This window comes from Budorcas taxicolor, chromosome 18 (assembly GCF_023091745.1).
Source record: "Budorcas taxicolor isolate Tak-1 chromosome 18, Takin1.1, whole genome shotgun sequence".
Lineage (NCBI taxonomy): Eukaryota > Metazoa > Chordata > Mammalia > Artiodactyla > Bovidae > Budorcas > Budorcas taxicolor.
The window spans coordinates 41366771-41386401 of NC_068927.1; the positions used below are offsets into that span (position 1 = coordinate 41366771).

Here is a 19631-nt window from a genome sequence, read left to right on the forward strand (position 1 = left end):
AAAATATTGAATCATTTGGATGGGATCATTTTAGTTCTTACGAGCAGTTCCTAGTGAATTGAACAAAAAACTCAAAATCTTTCTCATGGCTCATGATTTTTCACAAACCTGAATTCCCTCCCTGATCAAGTATGCAGTATTAATGAGGATGTGATATCAAAACCAGACATTCTGGTAGACAGAGCCAGCCTTATACCCTGGAGGAACAGCACATTTTACCTCTTTGTAAGATCATTTTCTGGTACTTGGTATTCTCTAGCCTTTTCAGTCTGTCTGCCTTTAGTAAAATGAAGTACAGAATCAAATTATAGACATGTTTAAACACCAGAACTTAACACGCTCTCTCCAATTAATGCCTGATTTATTGAAGAAGCTTAGGCAGCTCTAAGTAGCAATGGCTCTCCCAGGTGACTTTCTAACCACTGAAGAAGTTTAGTGTAATATAAGCCCAACAATTAGCACAAAAAGGAAGAAACTATTACCACTCTTTAGAATTAGAATTTCTAGAGGTCCTAAGAAGAGTCCCTTTGTCCATAGAAAATTAACTTAGGTTCTGTAATGTAATACTAATTCATTCCAAAACTGTTATTTTGCTACTGAGAAATGTTTGAAAAGATAATGAAAACGCAGTGTAGGAAGAAAAATATTAGGAACTAGGAAAGCAGAGATAGAAGAAAATACTACAGTGTTTTTCTCAAAGCCAGGAAGCTGGGGCCAGTTCTTGATTCTTTCTGAGCCTTTAAGAAAGGAAAGAACTTTAAAGACAATAAGACTCACCTTCATCTCCCATCAAGTAGAAATTCTTGAGATACCAGAAGTCTGCTCCTTCTGTATTCCACCAAAATGGTAGAAAGAGTAAGTAAAAATTAGATATATTTCCCTTTAAAAGTTGATTATAATTCAATTCAACATGTTTTGAGAGGCTCTTTTGAGTAAATAACTGTGCATGGGCTGGTGAGAGACACAAAGATAAATCTAACCAGGTGGTTTCCACATTCAGGGATAGTCTGGGGACATAGGGAGAACTTGAACTTGAGGGCAAGCTTCCATCCCTGCTGTACCACTCACTAGTTGGGTAGCTTTGGGCTGGTTGCATGTGCTTTTAGAGCAAACATTTCTCATGTCTAAAATGCAAATAACAGGACCTGCTTTCTCAAGGTTTTTGAGGACTAAAAGAATTGACATATATGAAATGCCTACTGTAGTATTCAGCATAGAGTACATGCTTTTGAAATTTTGTTTGCTTTCTCTTTCCTTTCAAAAGTCTCTAGCTATTGAGAGAGACAGGCATGAAAACTTATTATAGTACAAAGTAAAAAGTAAAAATAAAGTTACAGCTTCCCCTGAGAGGAAGAAGACTTTATTAATAAGAGGAAGAATCTGGAAAGATTCAATTTAAGAGGTAACTCTGACTGTGGGCTCTGATGGGTGACTTTGGAAGGAGTATGATTGGGAAAACAGTGAATGTTCCTATACAACTCAAGCAGTTCTGGAATGTGTATGTAGGGGACACTGCCTGGCTGGAAGGAAGAGGAGATGCAGTGCTGGGGAGGGTTATGGGTGAAGAGACTAAAGCTCTCCCATCCTGTGCACCCCAGCCTGATGTGAAATGTGACAGGTATACAGGACATTTGGACAGATGTATCTGTTTCATGAGAAAGCCAAAACTGGGTGGAAACAGATTTCTTGGGACTTTAAATGTCTAGGACTTTGAACTTTATCACATAAATTACGGGGGCCACTGAAGGTGTTTGAACGAGGTGTTATGTCCTCTGTGTGTTTTTCACAATGTCTCTGGGGCAGAGTGAAGGATTGAAAGGACAATAATAAATACCTGATCTTATCTGAATTCTGAAGATCATCCTCTGTCTCCTTTTCCATCTAAGGGCTGCCAGTGAGGCAGATAACAGTAGCAATAACAAAAATAATGACAAACATCTGTTTAGCTCTTCCTACATGCCAAATTTATTCTAAGCACTTTACCTATGTCAGCTCCTTTAATTCTCACTACAATCCTGTGAAATAGGTGCTGTCATGACCTCATTTTGCAGATGAGGAGACTGAAGGTTGAGTAACTTACCCAAACTCATGACTGATCTGGGTTTTGAACTTATTCAGTTGACTCCAGGCTAGTAACTACTACCTTATGGTACCCCCACAGCAGTGCCTGGAGCTCATCGGAGGATTGGTGCTGAAGGTACAGGAAAAGGACAGACAAAGCAATGGGAAAGTAGTGAAAGAAAAGGGCAATCCAAGTAGAGAGCACCAGAGAAAATTAACAATTGTCCACGCTAGGAAGCACTTGAGATCCTGCAGTGATAATCTGAGGTACCACCAAGTGCTACCCAGACTGTAAGCTCCGTACCCTCAAAGAAGAAACGTTAGGTTTTCTGAAATTAAGTTCATTATCTAAGGGAAGATTTTAAGGAATGAAGACTCTAAAAATGCTTGCATTGAAGTAAATAATCAGAAACAGCTTAGCCTGCCAGATACATTGTCTGGCACATTACTTTGAAAAATAAGCAATTTAAAGGAGTGAAGTGGACCATGGGAAGAATTAAATGGGCTGGGTTTCCTGTTTAAAAGGAAGAGCTCTCTAAGTTATTTAAGGTACATCACGATCAGATCCAACTTCTCTCTTACTGCTCCTTTCCAGGGCAATTAAACTCAATTATTTCCTGTTCCCAGATCTACCCTACCTCCTCATAAGGTCTCCTTGCCTAAATTCTATTTTCAAGAGACAGATCTCCCCTTTCCAAATGCTCTCCATCCTTTTCCAGCTTATTCTCACCCAGGAGGCTGACCAATTTAAGAGGTCAGTAGGCTTCTATGCCTTTGGCTTTTGGTTGGGGTCAGTCAGTGGGAGCCCCAGCAGGCAATCAGACAAAGGATATAAGGTCAAGACACTTTTCACCCTAGAGTCGTATGTGTGAGGCCCCCTGGAATGACTGTAACTCTTGACTAAAGCCCTTGGAGCCTTCTCTTAGGCCACTGGTGGGTTTCAAAACCACTCCTCCTTCTTGGCTCTTTGGGTATTTGTGCTCTTTGGTAAGCGTTCTACTATTAATAATCCGGGGTGATCATATCGTCTCTTGTAGTTTCCCTATATCCCTTCACCCTTTTATTATAAATAGACCCTTTGTTAAACTGCGCTCATCTCATCCTCATGCAATTGTGTGATAATTTTCCTTTTGAGACTTTGATATGGTTTTTCCATTGTCAAACCTTCTCTTCTCTGAACTCTTCCCCAAACTTGGTTTTTATCTCTTTGAAGGTACTGTTCTTTTGCAAATTACAGTATTTGCATACATGTTATAAGTCCATTCTTCACTGGAATCAGTCAGTGAATGTTCAAAGAATGGCTAAATGGCAAGGATACAAACAAGACTATTATGCACCATTTCAGTTTTTCTTATATTTGTTGTTCTATATCTGTTATTTTAATATTAATATAAAGCTTTTCTACATTAAGGAGAAAGTATAATTCTGAATCACTGAATTGTGGTATAGAGTGTGCTCTCTCTGCAGACCTGGAACTCACATTTCCTCTCCCCTTCCCCTCACACTAGTCAGCAGTGTGTTCTGATGGTGTGTGTCTCCATGTGTGTTGCAGGCCCTTCTCTGTAGAGCCATCTGTTGGAACTCTTAATGTAGGAGAGTCCATGCAACTGGAAGTGGATTTTGAACCACAGACTGTGGGCAATCACAGTGAAAGACTTATTGTGCATTATGACACAGGTATGCATTATTCCTTGGTAAAAGTTCTACCTGTTATGAATGGTTGGATGGAGAACATGATTAAGCAAAATAGGAAATGGTTATTTTGAATGCATTAGATTAAAGCTAAGACCCACAAGGTAAAGAACTAAAGAGTAAATGCCTCCAGCAGAAATAATGTTGAGCCACATATAAATCCCACCTACCAGTTTCTCCAATGCTTGAAAGCCTGAGAAATACAGGGCTCAGAAGAAAGGGAAGGAACCAGTTACCCAGAAGTTACTGAGGTTATTTATATGTAAATGCAAACTTGAAATTAACTTAATATTCCTTGGGCTTTCAATTTACTGCTGCCTTTGTCTAACATTTAAAAAATATAAACTCAAGTTCAAAATGTTCTTCTGCATGCCCTCTAGTCTGTGTAAGATCTGGTTATTTAATCCTTAGAATATGCAAATATCTTACTTAGCATCTTACTTAAATCTGGGGCTTTGTTGCTGCTAGCGTTTTCTTAGAGGCCCTGCCCTGCATAATAACGAATATTCACTTACTGTTTTAGCAGCTATTTGCTCTGTGTTCATGTAGATTGCATGTACATTATGCCAGTCTCCAAAATTGGTTTGCAAATTAATATATGTTATCTTGTTGTTGTTGTTCAGTTGCTGAGTTGCATCTGACTCTTTTGCGACCCCATGGACTGTAGCCCACCAGGCTCCTCTGTCCTATTATTTATTATTTCATGATTTTTCTCACTTTTTCTCATGTCTTCTTTACCCATTTATGTTGATTGACCCAGATTGTCTGCATCAGAAGGGCATTGTAGGGAGAAAATAGTGCACAGTCAGGGAAAAATCAGCAAATAACATCTAGGTCACAGTTCAGAATTGCTGGCTTTGTGGATGTGTGTCTGAGCAAGACCAATCAAGCCCTTGCTTAAGGACCTGTGGGTAAGTGGTCCTGGCTCCACAGAGCCCAACATAACAGCATCTCATAACCAGTCGTACAGTCTATATTTATCTTTAAGGAGTGGTGGCTGCACTTTGCTGGAGCAGCCATGAAGAGATACCCCACGTCTAAGGTAAGAGAAACACAAGTGAGACGGTAGGCGCTTAGAGGGGGCATCAGAGGGCAGACAGACTGAAACCACAATCTCATACAACTAGCCAATCTGATCACACAGACCACAGCCTTGTCTAACTCAGTGAAACTAATCCATGCTGTGTGGGGCCACCCAAGATGGACGGGTCATGGTGGAGAGGTCTGACAGAATGTGGTCCACTGGAGAAGGGAATGGCAAGACACTTCAGTATTCTTGCCTTGAGAACCCCATGAACAGTATGAAAAGGCAAAAAGATAAGACACTGAAAGATGAACTCCTCAGGTCAGTAGGTGCCCAATATGCTACTGGAGATCAGTGGAGAAGTAACTCCAGAAAGAATGAAGGGATGGAACCAAAGCAAAAACAACACCCAGTTGCGGATGGGACTGGTGATAGAAGCAAGATTCGATGCTGTAAAGAGCAATATTGCATAGGAACCTGCAATGATAGATCCATGAGTCAAGGCAAATTGGAGGTGGTCAAAAGGAGATGGCAAGAGTGAGCACCAACATTCTGGGAATCAGTGAACTAAGATGGACTGGAACGGGTGAATTTAACTCAGATGGCCATTATATCTACTACTGTGGGCAGGAATCCCTCAGAAGAAATGGAGTAGCCATCATGGTCAACAAAATAGTCCAAAATACAGTACTTGGATGCAATCTCAAAAATGACAGAATGATCTCTGTTTGTTTCCAAGGCAAACCATTCAATATCACAGTAATCCAAGTCTATGCCCCGACCAGTAACGCTGAAGAAGCTGAAGTTAAACGGTTCTATTAAGACCTACAAGACCTTTTGGAACTAACACCCAAAACAGATGTCCTTTTCATGATAGGGGACTGGAATGCAAAAGTAGGAAGTCAAGAAATACCTGGAATAATAGGCAAATTTGGCCTTAGAGTACAGAATGAAGCAGGGCAAAGGCTAACAGAGTTCTTCCAAGAGAACGCACTGGTCATAGCAAACATCCTCTTTCAACAACACAAGAGAAGACTCTACACATGGACATCACCAGATGGTCAACACCAAAATCAGATTGATTATATTCTTTGCAGCCAAAGATGGAGAAGCTCTATACAGTCAACAAAAACAAGACCAGGAGCTGACTGTGGCTCAAATCATGAACTCCTTATTGCCAAATTCAGACTTAAATTGAAGAAAGTGGAGAACACCACTAGACCACTGTGGTGTTGGAGAAGACTCTTGAGAGTCCCTTGGACTGCAAGGAGAGCCAGCCAGTCCATCCTAAAGGAGACCAGTCCTGGGTGTTCATTGGAAGGACTGATGTTGAAGCTGAAACTCCAATACTTTGGCCACCTGATGTGAAGAGCTGACTCATTTGAAAAGACCCTGATGCTGGGAAAGATTGAGGGCAGGAGGAGAAGGGGACGACAGAAGATACGGTGGTTGGATGGCATCACCGACACAATGGACATGGGTTTGGGTGGACTCCGGGAGTTGGTGATGGACAGGGAGGCCTAGCATGCTGCGGTTCATGGGGTCACAAAGAGTTGGACACGACTGAGTGACTGAACTGAACTGAACTGAATGTGTCCACAGTTCACTGGCTGCTAGCAAGACAGATCTAGCCTGGACTTAGCTTAAGCAGAAGGCAGAAGTTTCAGCCCTGGTAACCCAACGGTGAAAGATTAAGAGCAGAGTACAGAAACCATCATGGAAGTCAGTGTTTCAAAGCAGTGCCATTTTAGTGTCCCACTGACAAAGCATGGGAGTTCCGTTTGCTTCAGACCCTTGCCTGCCCACAGTGTTGTACTGTTCATTTTAGGCATACTGGATATATAAATTGATGTCTTCTAGAGGTTTTAGTTTTTATTTCTCTAATGATTAATGATGTTGGGCACCTTTTCATGTGCTTGCTGGCTTTCAATTTATCTTTTAAAATTGTTCCAAGTCTTTTGCTCATTTTTATTGTTTTTCCTTTTATCATTAATTTGTAAGAGTACTTTACAACTTGTTATTCTGAATACTAGTCATCTGTCAAGTCTATGTATTACTAATCTTCTGTTCCATTCTGTAGATTGCCTTTTCATTTCCCTGATGATATTTCTTGACAAGCTGACATTTTTAATTTTGATGAAATCTCTGTTATAATTTTTTTTTTCTTTTAAGATTAATGCTTTTTGCCTGCTTGCCAAGAAATCGCTACCTTTTCCAGGATCATGAATATGTTCTCTTATGTCCACTTTTATAAGGGCAGTAGTTTTGGCTGCTTTGTTTAAGTTAATGGTTTATCTTTTATTTCATTTTTGCATATGTGTCAGGTGCAGACCGTGCTTCTTTATTTATTTTTACCCTGTGGGTTATCAGCCGATCTCCTTTCTATTATTCTGAAATTCCACAACTACTTACTATATTATTCTCTTACATATTCTACTATTTGTCTATTATTTATTCCTTTTTAACCTGTATTTTATGTTTCCCATTTTTTTGTGGACTTCTCTGAATGCTTCCTATGCATTGTCCCATTCAGTAATTTCTTCTTCAGTGAATACTCATCTGCTGAATTTTAATTTTTCAATTATTTATAATTATTTTAATTACTGAAAGCTTATTTCATTCTGTCAAATCTGATTGCTCTCTACTCTTATTTTTCATGTTTCCCTTTTATTTCTTTAATATAATAAATATAGTTATATTGTATATTTGGTAATTCAGACATACTAAGTCTGCTCATCTATTTATTTATTTGTTTATTTTGTTGTTTGCTGTTCCTTATGGTTTTCTATCATGGTATCTGGTAGAGGAGGAAATATGTCTTTCGTCCTCTGTTTTGTTTTTTAAGATGTGGCCCCTGTAACAAAGGACAGATTAACAAGAGAAGAACATAAAAATGTTTTTAATATAAGGTTTATGTGATATGTGAGCAGCTGGTAAATAATTCACCTACAATGAGGGAGACCAGGGTTTGATCCTTGGTTTGGGAACATCCCCTGGAGAAGGGAAAGACCACCACTCCAGTATTCTGGCCTAGAGAGTTCCATGGCTGTATATGTATAGTCCATGGGGTTGCAAAGTGTCGGACCCAACTGAGCAACTTTCACTTGCAACTTACTTGAGCCTTCATAAAGAAATGATCTGAAGAAGTAGTAAAATCTGAATTTCTTTACACTAGGTTTGCCCTTCAGGGTGGAAAATTGTGGGAAAATGTGACAGGACCAAACAGTGTTTGAACTAAACATAGTAAATTGAGGGAGACAGTAAGGCCTGTTGATTCAGATTCCTCTTGGTATCCTTCTGTATTTGAAGGTAAACATACTTTTTTTACCCGGTATTGAAAGGCACCTCTCACATAGGGGATCTTATTACCTGCTTCAGGGGAGGTTAACAAAGTCCCTATTGCACCTGCCATTTCTTATATTCCTTCAATTTGATATATTTAATATGTCAAGGTGCCTTGTTTTGTGGTAGTATGTTATGGATCTCATCATATCTTATGCCTCTTTCTGTTTTATAATTTTTGGATTTAGTGTCATCACTTTGGGCAGGTCCTGGACTTTATGTCCTGTCTTAGGCAGCCAATGTGATAGTTAAAATAGAAGTTCAATTCAGTTCAGTTCAGTTCAGTTGCTCAGTCATGTCCGACTCCTTGCAACCCCATGAATCGCAGCGCAACTCCCAGAGTTCACCCAAGCTCATGTGCATTGAGTCAGTGATGCCATCCAACCATCTCATTCTCTGTCGTCCCCTTCTCCTCCTGCCCTCAATCCCTCCCAGCATCAGGCTCTTTTCCAATGAGTCAACTCTTCGCATGAGGTGGCCAAAGTATTGGAGCTTCAGCCTCAGCATCAGTCCTTCCAATGAACACCCAGGACTGGTCTCCTTTAGGATGGACTGGTTGGATCTCCTTGCAGTCCAAGGGACTCTCAAGAGTCTTCTCCAACACCACAGTTCAAAAGCATCAATTCTTTGGCGCTCAGCTTTCTTCACAGTCCAACTCTCACATCCATACATGACCACTAGAAAAACCATAGCCTTGACTAGATGGACCTTTGTTGGCAAAGTAATATCTCTGCTTTTCAATATGCTATCTAGGTTGGTCATAACTTTCCTTCCAAGGAGTAAAACTCTTTTAATTTCATGGCTGCAATCACCATCTGCAGTGATTTTGGAGCCCCCCAAAATAAAATCTGCATATCTGAGGTTATTGATATTTCTCCTGGCAATCTTGATTCCAGCTTGTGCTTCTTCCAGCCCAGCGTTTCTCATGATGTACTCTGCATAGAAGTTAAGTAAGCAGGGTGACAATATACAGCCTTGAGGTACTCCTTTTCCTATTTGGAACCAGTCTGTTGTTCCATGTCCGGTTCTAACTGTTGCTTCCTGACCTGCATATAGGTTTCTCAAGAGGCAGGTCAGGTGGTCTGGTATTCCCATCTCTTTAAGAATTTTCCAGTTTATTGTGATCCACACAGTCAAAGCCAAACAGAAGTTCACAAGATAACAAAGGCTGGTAGGGCAAAAGACAGCCTTGGCACTAGATTATTTCCTGATATTCTTCATTTTGCTTTAATGTCCTTATTTTCCTATCAGGTTAGTGATCAATTTTAAAGTAGTTTGAAAAATGTTTTATTGAGTATTTTAGTTATTTCAATCTCTAGTTTAATATGCTGCTTAAAACTGACTCTAATGTATGTCTTTTTTCACATTATAAACAGCTGTATTTATACAGGAGTTAGATTGCCCATACATCATCAGTAGAATCAAAACTTGACAGAAGACTTCAGTGAGAATCTAATCTAGTCCCTAGCTTTGTTTGCATGTGGAAAACTGACATCCTAAGAAATTAAGTGGCTTGCCTGTAGCTCATATAAGTAGTCAGAAGCACAGTTAGAACCGAAACTCAGACTCTCAACTCTCACGCGGTGCTTTTTCCTCCATAGTGGATCATCTCCCTAATCTCTTATATTACTACATACACATTTTTACTCCCTTAATCTGTTGACTTTAAAATGCAGCTATCTGTACATTCTCCTAGCAGTCCTCAATCTGGATTTTACTTTTATGTAAGTATTTGGATTTGACACACATACTTACATTTATAGTCTCTTGCTAAAGAAAGTGAATATTTGTATATTAAAATTTAGTCATGCATAGAAAAGTTGATTTCTGTACACTGAGGTTCTGGTGTCAGCTTTGATTTTTGAATAAAGTCATTTTCTAAAGATTGGAGACAGAGATAAACTGTCTTGTAGCATTTTCCTTACATGAAAAGAACTGCTGATAAGAATATGCTTTCATCTTTATTGTGGGTTATCAATGACCAGGACTTACAACCCTTCATTAGTGAAAAACAGTAATGACTACCTAAACACAATTAATCACAGAGCTTTTCCAAGCAGCCTTGATCACATTGGCTTGTCATCTCACTAAATAAGCATCTGATTGAACTTTCTGCAGCTGTTTGAAGTATGAATTGATTTGAGGAGGGAAATTTAGCATCATTTTTTCTTCATACTTCTTCAAACAATGTTCCAGAAGGAGAAGCAGTGATACTCCTCAGCAGGAAGTACTCAATCACTTTTCTAACAGTTGTGTTTATGCCCTTCCACTGCTGGTCCTCCACTGGATTTAATTATTGATTAAATACAGCTAGGACATGTTGTTTTCTTGACATCTAGAGCTTGAACCAGTGCTCTAGCAATTATGGTGGTCAAGTGTAAATTTTAGCAATATCTAATATTTTACTCATTATCATTTTCCTGAATCATATCTCTCGCCTCCTTTCCTCCTGTGTATGCCCTTCCATAGTGAAATCAAGTTTGTTCAAACAATTGATACCTCAGGGATGATTTAGTTATATTTTTATTATAGTCAAAAACTAAGAAAGAAATGAAGTAACTTGTGGTTTTTACAAACTACAAACCTCCAGAAGAGAATTAGGAATACAGTTTCTCAAAGCTACATTAATAACAGTGAAACAGAACAAAAACCAAACTAAAACAAAACCAGAACAACTAATAAATGAATTCTATCATTTCATTGAAACTGAGAAGTGAAAATGTTGACTCTTGGGAGACAAATAGCTGCAGTAGGAAATGGCAACCTATTTCAGTATTCTTGCCTGGCAAATTCATGGACTGAAGGGCCTCAAGGGCTGTAGTCCATGGGCTTGCAAAGAGTAGGACCCAATTGAGCATGCATGCACACATGCACAGGAGACAAAGAAATAATTGCTTAACTTTCACACTTTTCAACTGGGTATTGAGAAACTTTATATAATCTAAGGATTCAAAGAAGTATCAGTATTCAGAATAGGCTTAAAAAAGACATAGGTTCTAAGATTTTGGTTACTTGAATGAGCATTAGAAGTCAGAGCATAGCAGTGTTTTTTTCTTTAATGCCTGGTAATGTTGCTATAACTTAGAGCTGACATTACTGGTATAAATAGGAAACAGAGCTAATACACTTATTCAGCATTTTTGAAAATGTTATGTCTTTTACTAAAGTAGAGATAGTTCAATTCAGGGATCAGAAGTTGGCAAATAGGCTCTTTTCCCCAAAGGTGTGATGATGTATTATTAAATATATAAGCAATCATATTAATACCTCACAGAGCAGCTTTATGAACAGTTATATATTTTACTCTAATAAACCATGAAGAAATTATTTTTTTCCTCCTAAAAGCTAATAAATGAGTACCAAATTATGATACAGTAATTGAGTGTGATATGCTATCTTGCAGTTAAAACTGCTAAATAATATACATCTGAATATAACTGTTGCAGGAAGGGGGACCCCTTGCAGGGCCCGAAACTGGGCTCTTGTCTAACACTTGGAAATGAATTGTCCGAGGAGACACATGTGCTGACAAAACAAGAGATTTTATTGGGAAAGGGCACCTGGGTGGAGAGCAGTAGGGTAAGGGAACCCAGGAGAAATGCTCTGCCGCGTGGCTTGCAGTCTCAGGTTTTATGGTGATGGGATTAGTTTCCGGGTGGTCTTTGGCCAATCACTCTAATTCAGGGTCTTTCCTGGTGGCACATGCATCACTCAGCCAAGATGGATGCTAGCCAGAGGGATTCTGGGAAGTGGATGGACACGCGGTGTCTCCTTTTGACCTTTCCCGAACTCTTCCGGTTGGTGGTGGCTTATTAGTTCCATATTCCTTATCAGGATCTCCTGTCATAAAACAACTCATGCAAATGGTTACTATGGTGCCTGGCCAGGGTGGGCGGTTTCAATCAGTGTGCTTCCCCTAACATAGCCATAGAGAATTCACTGGTGGTCCAGTGTTTAGAACACTGAGCTTCCACAGCAAAGGGCCTGGATTTGATCTCTAGTCAGGGAAATAAGATTTCCTGCATGCTGCCAGGTTAGGCCAAAAAGATAAAAAATAAAAAACCCTGCTAACTGACTATACTCATGTAGATTTACCTGTATGAGCTTTGTGTCAATTGTGCAATTATTATAATGAATTATAAACATTCTATAAACATAGAATTAGGAAATCTAGCAAAACATCATTACTATTTAAAAAAAAAGGAAATGTTTTAACATGGCTTTAGAATCAGTGCAAATATTCCTTGACCTAGGAATATTTTTTTGTTTTTTTTTTTTTTCAGTGACTAGGATTTATTTTTTTATTTTTTTAATTTTAATTTTAATTTTTTTTTTTTTAAATTTTAAAATCTTTAATTCTTACATGCGTTCCCAAACATGAACCCCCCTCCCACCACCCTCCCCATAACATCTCTCTGGGTCATCCCCATGCACCAGCCCCAAGCATGCTGTATCCTGCGTCAGACATAGACTGGCCATTCGATTCTTACATGATAGTATACATGTTAGAATGCCAGGAATATTTTTTTTGTCTATATTTTTGTCACAGTTCTGTTTTCTTTGCCTCTTTCCACAGTTTAGGATAGGGAATGGCAGGGATTAGATGGTTAGAGATTGTTTAGATAAGTGGAATGTTTTTGAAAATTACATAGCAAGTGAAAAGTCTCAAATCATTAGATGTCAGTGCTTACAGAGAACATCTCTGTAACTGCCTTCTTTTTAAAGGTGAGAAAACTGAGGCCTGGGCTTCTCTGGTGCCCCAGTAGTAAATAATCTGCTGGCCAATGTAGGAGGCATGGGTTTGTTCCCTGGGTTGGCAAGAGCCCCTGGAGAAGGAAATGGCAACTCACTCCAGTATTCTTGCCTGGGAAATCCCATGGAGAAAGGAGCCTGGCAACCTACAGTCCATGGAGTCACAAAAGAGTCAGACACGACTTAACTAACAAACAACAAACTGAGGCCCAGAGGCATTAAGTGAAGGTACATCTAAGTAAAGTTTGAACTTGAACCAGCTCTTTGGTTCCCTTGAGGCCAGCAAATTTTCTATAATGCTATAATACTTTCTATAATACTATAGTATTAAATTGCAGATCAAATTGCTAACGTCCACTGAATCTTAGAAAAAACAAGAGAATTCCGTAAAAACATCTACTTCTGCTTCATTGACTACGTTAAAGCCTTTGACTGTGTAGATCACAACAAACTGGAAAGTTCTTAAAGAGATGGAAATACCGGACTGCCATACCTGCCTCCTGAGAAACCTGTATGCAGGTCAAGAAGCAACAGAACTGGACATGGAACAACGGACTGGTTCCAAATCGGGAAAGCAGTGCATCAAGGCTGTATATTGTCACCCTGCTTGTTTAGGTGCAAAGTCCATCATGCAAAATGCTGGGCTGGATGAAGCACAAGCTGAATCAAGATGGCTGGGAGAAACATCAGTAACCTCAGATAAGCAAATGACACCATGCTTATGGCAGAAAGTAAAGAGAAACTAAAGAGCCTTTTGATGAAGGTGAAAGATGAGAGTGAAAAACCTGGCTTAAAACTCAACATTCAAAAAACGAAGATCATGGCATCCAGTCCCATCGCTTCGTGGCAAATAGATGGGGTCGCAATGGAAACAGTGACAGACTTTATTTTCTTGCGTTCCACAGTCATGGCAGATGGTGACTGCAGCCATGAAATTCAAACATGCTTGCTCCTTGGAAGAAAAGCTATGACCAACCTAGACAGCATATTAAAAAGCAGAGATATTACTTTGCCAACAAAGGTCCATGTAGTCAAAGCTATGGATTTTCCAGTACTTGTGTATGGATGTGAAAGTTGGACCATAAAAAAGGCTGAGTGTTGAAGAATTGATGCTTCTGAACTGTGATGCTGAAGACTCTTGAGACTCCCTTGGACTGCAAGGAGATCAAACCAGTCCATCCTAAAGGAAATCAGTCCCAAGTATTCATTGGAAGGACTGATGCTGAAGCTGAAGCTCTAATACTTTGGCTACCTGATGTGAAGAGCTGACTCATTTGGAAAGACCCTGATGCTGGGAAAGATTGAAGGCGGGAGGAGAAGGAGATGACAGAAGATGAGATGGTTGGATGGCATCACCAACTTGATGGACATGAGTTTGAGCAAGCTCCAGGAGATGGTTAATGGACAGGGAAGCCTCGTGTGTTGCAGTCCATGGGGTCACAAAGAGTCGGACACAACTGAGCGACTGAACAGCAAAAACAAGACCGTAATACTGTAGTATTATAGTATACTGTAATACTACTAATAATCTGCACACTGCCTTCTGTGCAGATTAAGAATACTGATTTTGGCATTGCCATTGACACTGGTGTGCTGGGTTAGCCCAGATCAAGTTGCATAATTTGTTTCCTGAACCCTTCAGAGAAGGAGCACTTCTGAAGATGTTTGATTCAGCAGTTCACTTGAGAGGTGAATTTGACCTTGCCGTGACCAGGAGATGAGAAACACTCTTTCTATCAACTTGCTGGTTCCCTAGAGAATCTATGGCTCCGCTCATATATTTTATTTACTGTCCTCCATTGTCTGAAAGTAACTGAAACCACAGAATGAAATGTATTGTGGATATAGCTGGCTTCACATTTTGGGGGCAAAATTAGTTTTGCTCATGTTTGATTTTGCTTGATTGATAGCAGCGAAACATGCAAGAAGTAATGAGACCTTCCACAAAATACATCTTTACTAGGACATAATAAATGAGTGTGGCTAACCTCATCTACAGTGACTGCAGAATTCAACCCCTGAAACTGATAAGAAACTATAGTGATAACAGGCACTCAAGGGCACAAAAAATACCGATAGTGAGATACAGCAACCGTAACCGTTCTCCCAGGCTTAACACCCTTGCCATCTTTCCTATTAATCGTCTAGCTGGGGAGAAGGACCCTATTTATGGTTGTTTTCATGAAAGTAGATGTGAATAGCAAGTTCTTCAACAGCTATGGAAGCAAGACAAGAGTTATTGCTTCCTTCCCTTTGTGATCTGATGACTTCTGGAAGATAGTAGTGAAAAAAATCAATATTAGATGGCTCTTGAAAAGAATACAGTGGCTTTTGTTATATTTCTGGGAAGGAACGTTTGGCAGTGAGCAACTTAAACTGATGACATTAGTCTGTCTGACCCCTAGATTTGGATGAAATAAGTAAGCCCTGGAATCTTTTTCCTCGGTTAGATTTTTTTTTTTTAACTTAGAAAACAATTTATTGCACAAAATTTACATTTGTTGTAGATGATGGAAAACATGGTAAAAACAACCTTGTGTTAATCCATTTTTCCTGGAGATTTTTCTGTGGAAAGTAAAGATTTCCTAATACATTCTTTTTATACAGTTGTTTACCAGTTGTGTTGGTAGTAAGCATCTTGGGAAGTAAGGTATAAAACTGAACAGATCAGAAGAGCGCAGGGGGAAGACCACTGCCGAAGAGTAACCTCCAGGAACTTGGCATTTTCCAGGGGAGGGAAGATGCTGTGGGGTCCTCACAATGTGGTTTGATTATCTGAAGCTATTCATTAAGATATTCAACCAGACCCAGAGCATCTGGGATGTTGTCTCCTTCTGAAACGAACTTCAGCAGAATTGCGATTGGGATTTCTTTAGAACAGCCTTCATCATAGAGCAGCTTTGTGATCCCTCCTCCAGGAACACGGACACAAAACTCAGAATCGTCTATTTCAGGAATGCATGGGTTTTTTTCCATTTCTTCCCAGTTGAGGCTCTGTATTTTATTCTGAACACTTTTTTGCATGGAAGGGGTAAGAATGTACCTGAAGGGGGTACGGCGCAGCTGGAGGTCATTACGGTGATACGAGTGGCTGCTAGAAAGAACCACCACTTTGGCGCAGCCGCTGCTTTTCACCCAGGAAAGCAGTTTTTCACAGAATGACTTTGATTTATACTTAATAAAAATGGATCTTAACTGAAGAGCCACTAGTTTCTTTGAAGGCAATGCATATACTTCAGCATTTATACTGAGCTCCGCTGAATTCTCTTCTGCAGTTGCATATGGATTGTTTCCAACCATTGGCTCAAGACAGTCAGTATAGAAGTAACCGATCTTATGCATATTCAGTGTGGAAATAATCAGATCTATTGCAAGCTGGCCAACATTTCCAACAGATACTGCTGGCATTAGGAGGGTACACCCCGTGAGGTCGGGGACCGAGTCCCCAGAGGGGACAAACATAGTTTCGCTGGCGGCACAAGGAAGGCTCGGTTAGATTTTTAAACAATGAAATATTTCAAGTAAGTGCAAAAGCACAGAAATACTGTAATCAATGGCCATTATATTTAACATATCTCAACACTTTGTCATATGCTTTTCTTTCAGATGTTTTATGGATAACTAAACTGATTATAGATGTGCAGTTGCTTTGTTACTCTTTTCTAATCTAACTCTCATGTCTTAGTCCTCAGAGGAGCCATACTGGGTGCATATTAATGCCATTCCTGCATATTACTTATTCATAAACCATTGTCTTGAGTAATTTCAAACTTCTTGTAAATGGTATTATGTTGTATATACCATTTCCCAACTTGACTTTTTCATTCAATATTATGGGGTTTTTTGTTTGTTGAAATACTTTTTAAATTTATTTGGCTGTGCTGAGTCTTAGCTGCAGCCTGCAGGGATCTTTAGTTCCCTGACCAGGGATTGAACCCTGGCCCCCTACATTGGGAGTGTGGGGTCTCAGCCATTGGACCACCAGGGAGGTCCTTCAACATTATATTTTAAAGATTTAAACACAGATATATAGCTCTGATTCATTTTAACTAATGCAGCATGCTTCAGCATGTGAAAATACTATAGTTTATCTGTACGCCTATTGAATATTAGAATATTCCTAGTTTTTTTGCTATTATAAACAATGCTGCAATGAGTGTCTTTGTATACGTCTTATGCAGCTGTGTGAGATTATCCTTAGGGATAAATAACTAGAAGTGAGATTGCTGAGTTACAGGGCAAATGTGTCTTGAACTTTCAGTTCAGTTCAGTTCATTTGCTCAGTCATGTCTGACTCTTTGCAACCCCATGGACTGCAGCACGCCAGGCCTCCCTGTCCATCACCAACTCCCGGAGTTTACTCAAACTCATCTTGAGCTTTACTGGATATGAAATTTATTGGTCAAGTGGTTGTACCAATCTGTATTTCTATCAGCAGTATATGAAAATTCTTGTTTTTCTACCTACTTGTTAATATACTGACAAACAGCATTGTCAAATGGTTTGATTTTTGTTAATCTAATGGTTATGAAATGGTATCTTCTTTTTTTCTTTTATATTTTTCTTATTACTAGTGCTGTCTAGCACATTTAAATGTTTCCTGGATGCCCTGTAGTCCTTTTTTTACATCAGAGTTTTGAACGTGTAATGTATGTAATCAGATAGCCAAAAAATAAAGCAATATTTGAAAAGTATATATTGAAAAGTACTATTTCCATCCTACCACATTCACTTGACCCTTCTTTCATTTTAATGGTTTCTTGTATATCCTTCCAGTGTTTTTATACAAATAGATGCAAACTTGAATTCATATTCTTATTTTCCCACCTTACACAAAAATAACATACTATTGGGTTGGCCAAAATGTTCATTCAAGTTTTTCTGTGTAATATGTTATGAAAAAAATGAATGAACCTTTTGGCCAAACCAATATGTATATTGTTCTAAACCTTGATTTTTCCACTTAATTGTATATCTTGGAGCTCTTTTCTTTTCACTAGGTACTTTTTAATACCTGCACAATATTCCACTTTTAGGTGTAACACAGATTTTTTTAACTAGCCTTCTCTTGATGAATGCTCTGTTTTTTTCCCACTCTGTTGTTATAAGGAACAATACTGTAAGGAATACTCTTCATCGTGTTCTGAATTATCTGTAGGATAAATTTCTAGAAGTGGGCTATAGGATAGTTTTGTAGTTTGGTTCTTTGATTCTTTGTGAGTCTGCTTCTATTTTTGTTGTGTATGCTGTTTTTAACTTACAAAGTATTGTTTCTTTGCATGTCTGGTTATGTTTGGCTTTTTTAAAAAAAATGTTGAACAATTTGAAACATTAGATCAGGTACTTTAAAGAGAAATGAGTTCTTTTATCCAGGTTTCTGAGGGCAAAACCAGTTCATAACAACCAAAATCAAAGTTTAAAGTCCTCTAGAAGACATAGGCAGTTCCACCATAATACTTTGTGTGTGTGTTAACCTCTCCCTTCAGTAGGCTTAGGACTTGGATTTCTATGTCTCTTGCCCCCTTCAGAATGATATCTTCTTTGATGAATGATGAAAGAATGATATAACACACAAGTATATCTGTGTGTATATAAAATCAATACATGAAAAGACGTTCAACATCATCTATAATTAGTTATTCAGTTGCTCAGTCGTGTCTGACTCTTTGTGACCCCGTGAACTGCAGCACACCAGGCCTCCCTGTTCATCACCAACTCCCGGAGTCCACCCAAACCCATGTCCACTGTGTCGGTGATGCCATCCAACCACCGTATCTTCTGTCGTCCCCTTCTCCTCCTGCCCTCAATCTTTCCCAGCATCAGGGTCTTTTCAAATGAGTCAGTTCTTTGTATCAGGTGGCCAAAGTATTGGAGTTTCAGCTTCAACATCAGTGCTTCCAATGAACACCCAGGACTGATCTCCTTTAGGATGGACTGGTTGGATCTCTTTGCAGTCCAAGGGACTCTCAAGAGTCTTCTCCAGCACCACAGTTCAAAAGCATCAATTCTTCTGCACTCAGCTTTCTTTATAGTCCAACTCTCACATCCATACATGACCACTGGAAAAACCATAGCCTTGACTAGACAGACCTTTGTTGGCAAAGTAATGTCTCTGCTTTTGAATATGCTATCTAGGTTGGTCATAACTTTCCTTCCAAGGAGTAAGCATCTTTTAATTTCATGGCAGCAATCACCATCTGCAGTGATTTTGGAGCCCCCCAAATAAAGTCAGCTACTGTTTCCACTGTTTCCCCATCTAATTGCCATGAAGTGATGGGACTAATGCCATGATCCTAGTTTTCTGAATGTTGAGCTTTAAGCCAACTTTTTCGCTCTCCTCTTTCACTTTCATCAAAGGCTCTTTAGTTCTTCTTCACTTTCTGCCGTAAGAGTGATGTCACCTGCATATCTGAGGTTATTGATATTTCTCCCAGCAATCGTGATTCCAGCTTGTGCTTCTTCCAGCCCAGCATTTCTTTTTTTTTTTAATTTATTTATTTTAATTGAAGGCTAATTACTTTACTCAACCCAGCATTTCTCATGATGTACTCTGCATATAAGTTAAATAAGTAGGGTGACAATATATAGCCTTGACGTACTCCTTTTCCTATTTGGAACCAGTCTGTTGTTCCATGTCCAGTTCTAACTGTTGCTTCCTGACCTGCATACAGATTTCTCAAGAGGCAGGTCAGGTGGTCTGGTATTCCCATCTCTTTCAGAATTTTCCACAATTTATTTTGATCCATAATTAAGAGTATGC

The 19631-nt window shown here is 39.2% G+C and overlaps 2 protein-coding genes across 2 annotated transcripts in view; one reads left to right on the forward strand and one right to left on the reverse strand.

Moving 5' to 3' along the window:
- The window catches only part of HYDIN (HYDIN axonemal central pair apparatus protein), a 317377-nt gene that overhangs the window by 34298 nt on the left and 263448 nt on the right, over nt 1–19631 (forward strand). Inside the window, 1 exon segment of the mRNA XM_052656756.1 lies at nt 3614–3738. Within this exon segment, the coding sequence (XP_052512716.1) occupies nt 3614–3738 (125 nt within the window).
- LOC128063123 (proteasome assembly chaperone 2-like) lies at nt 15538–16333 on the reverse strand. Its single transcript, XM_052655714.1, has one exon. It carries the CDS (start codon nt 16331–16333, stop codon nt 15653–15655), a length of 681 nt encoding a protein of 226 aa, XP_052511674.1. The 3' UTR covers nt 15538–15652.

Bases quoted from the DNA above. Each gene is read 5' to 3' on its own strand.
- LOC128063123 (XM_052655714.1), bottom strand. From the start codon at position 16,333: ATGTTTGTCCCCTCTGGGGACTCGGTCCCCGACCTCACGGGGTGTACC.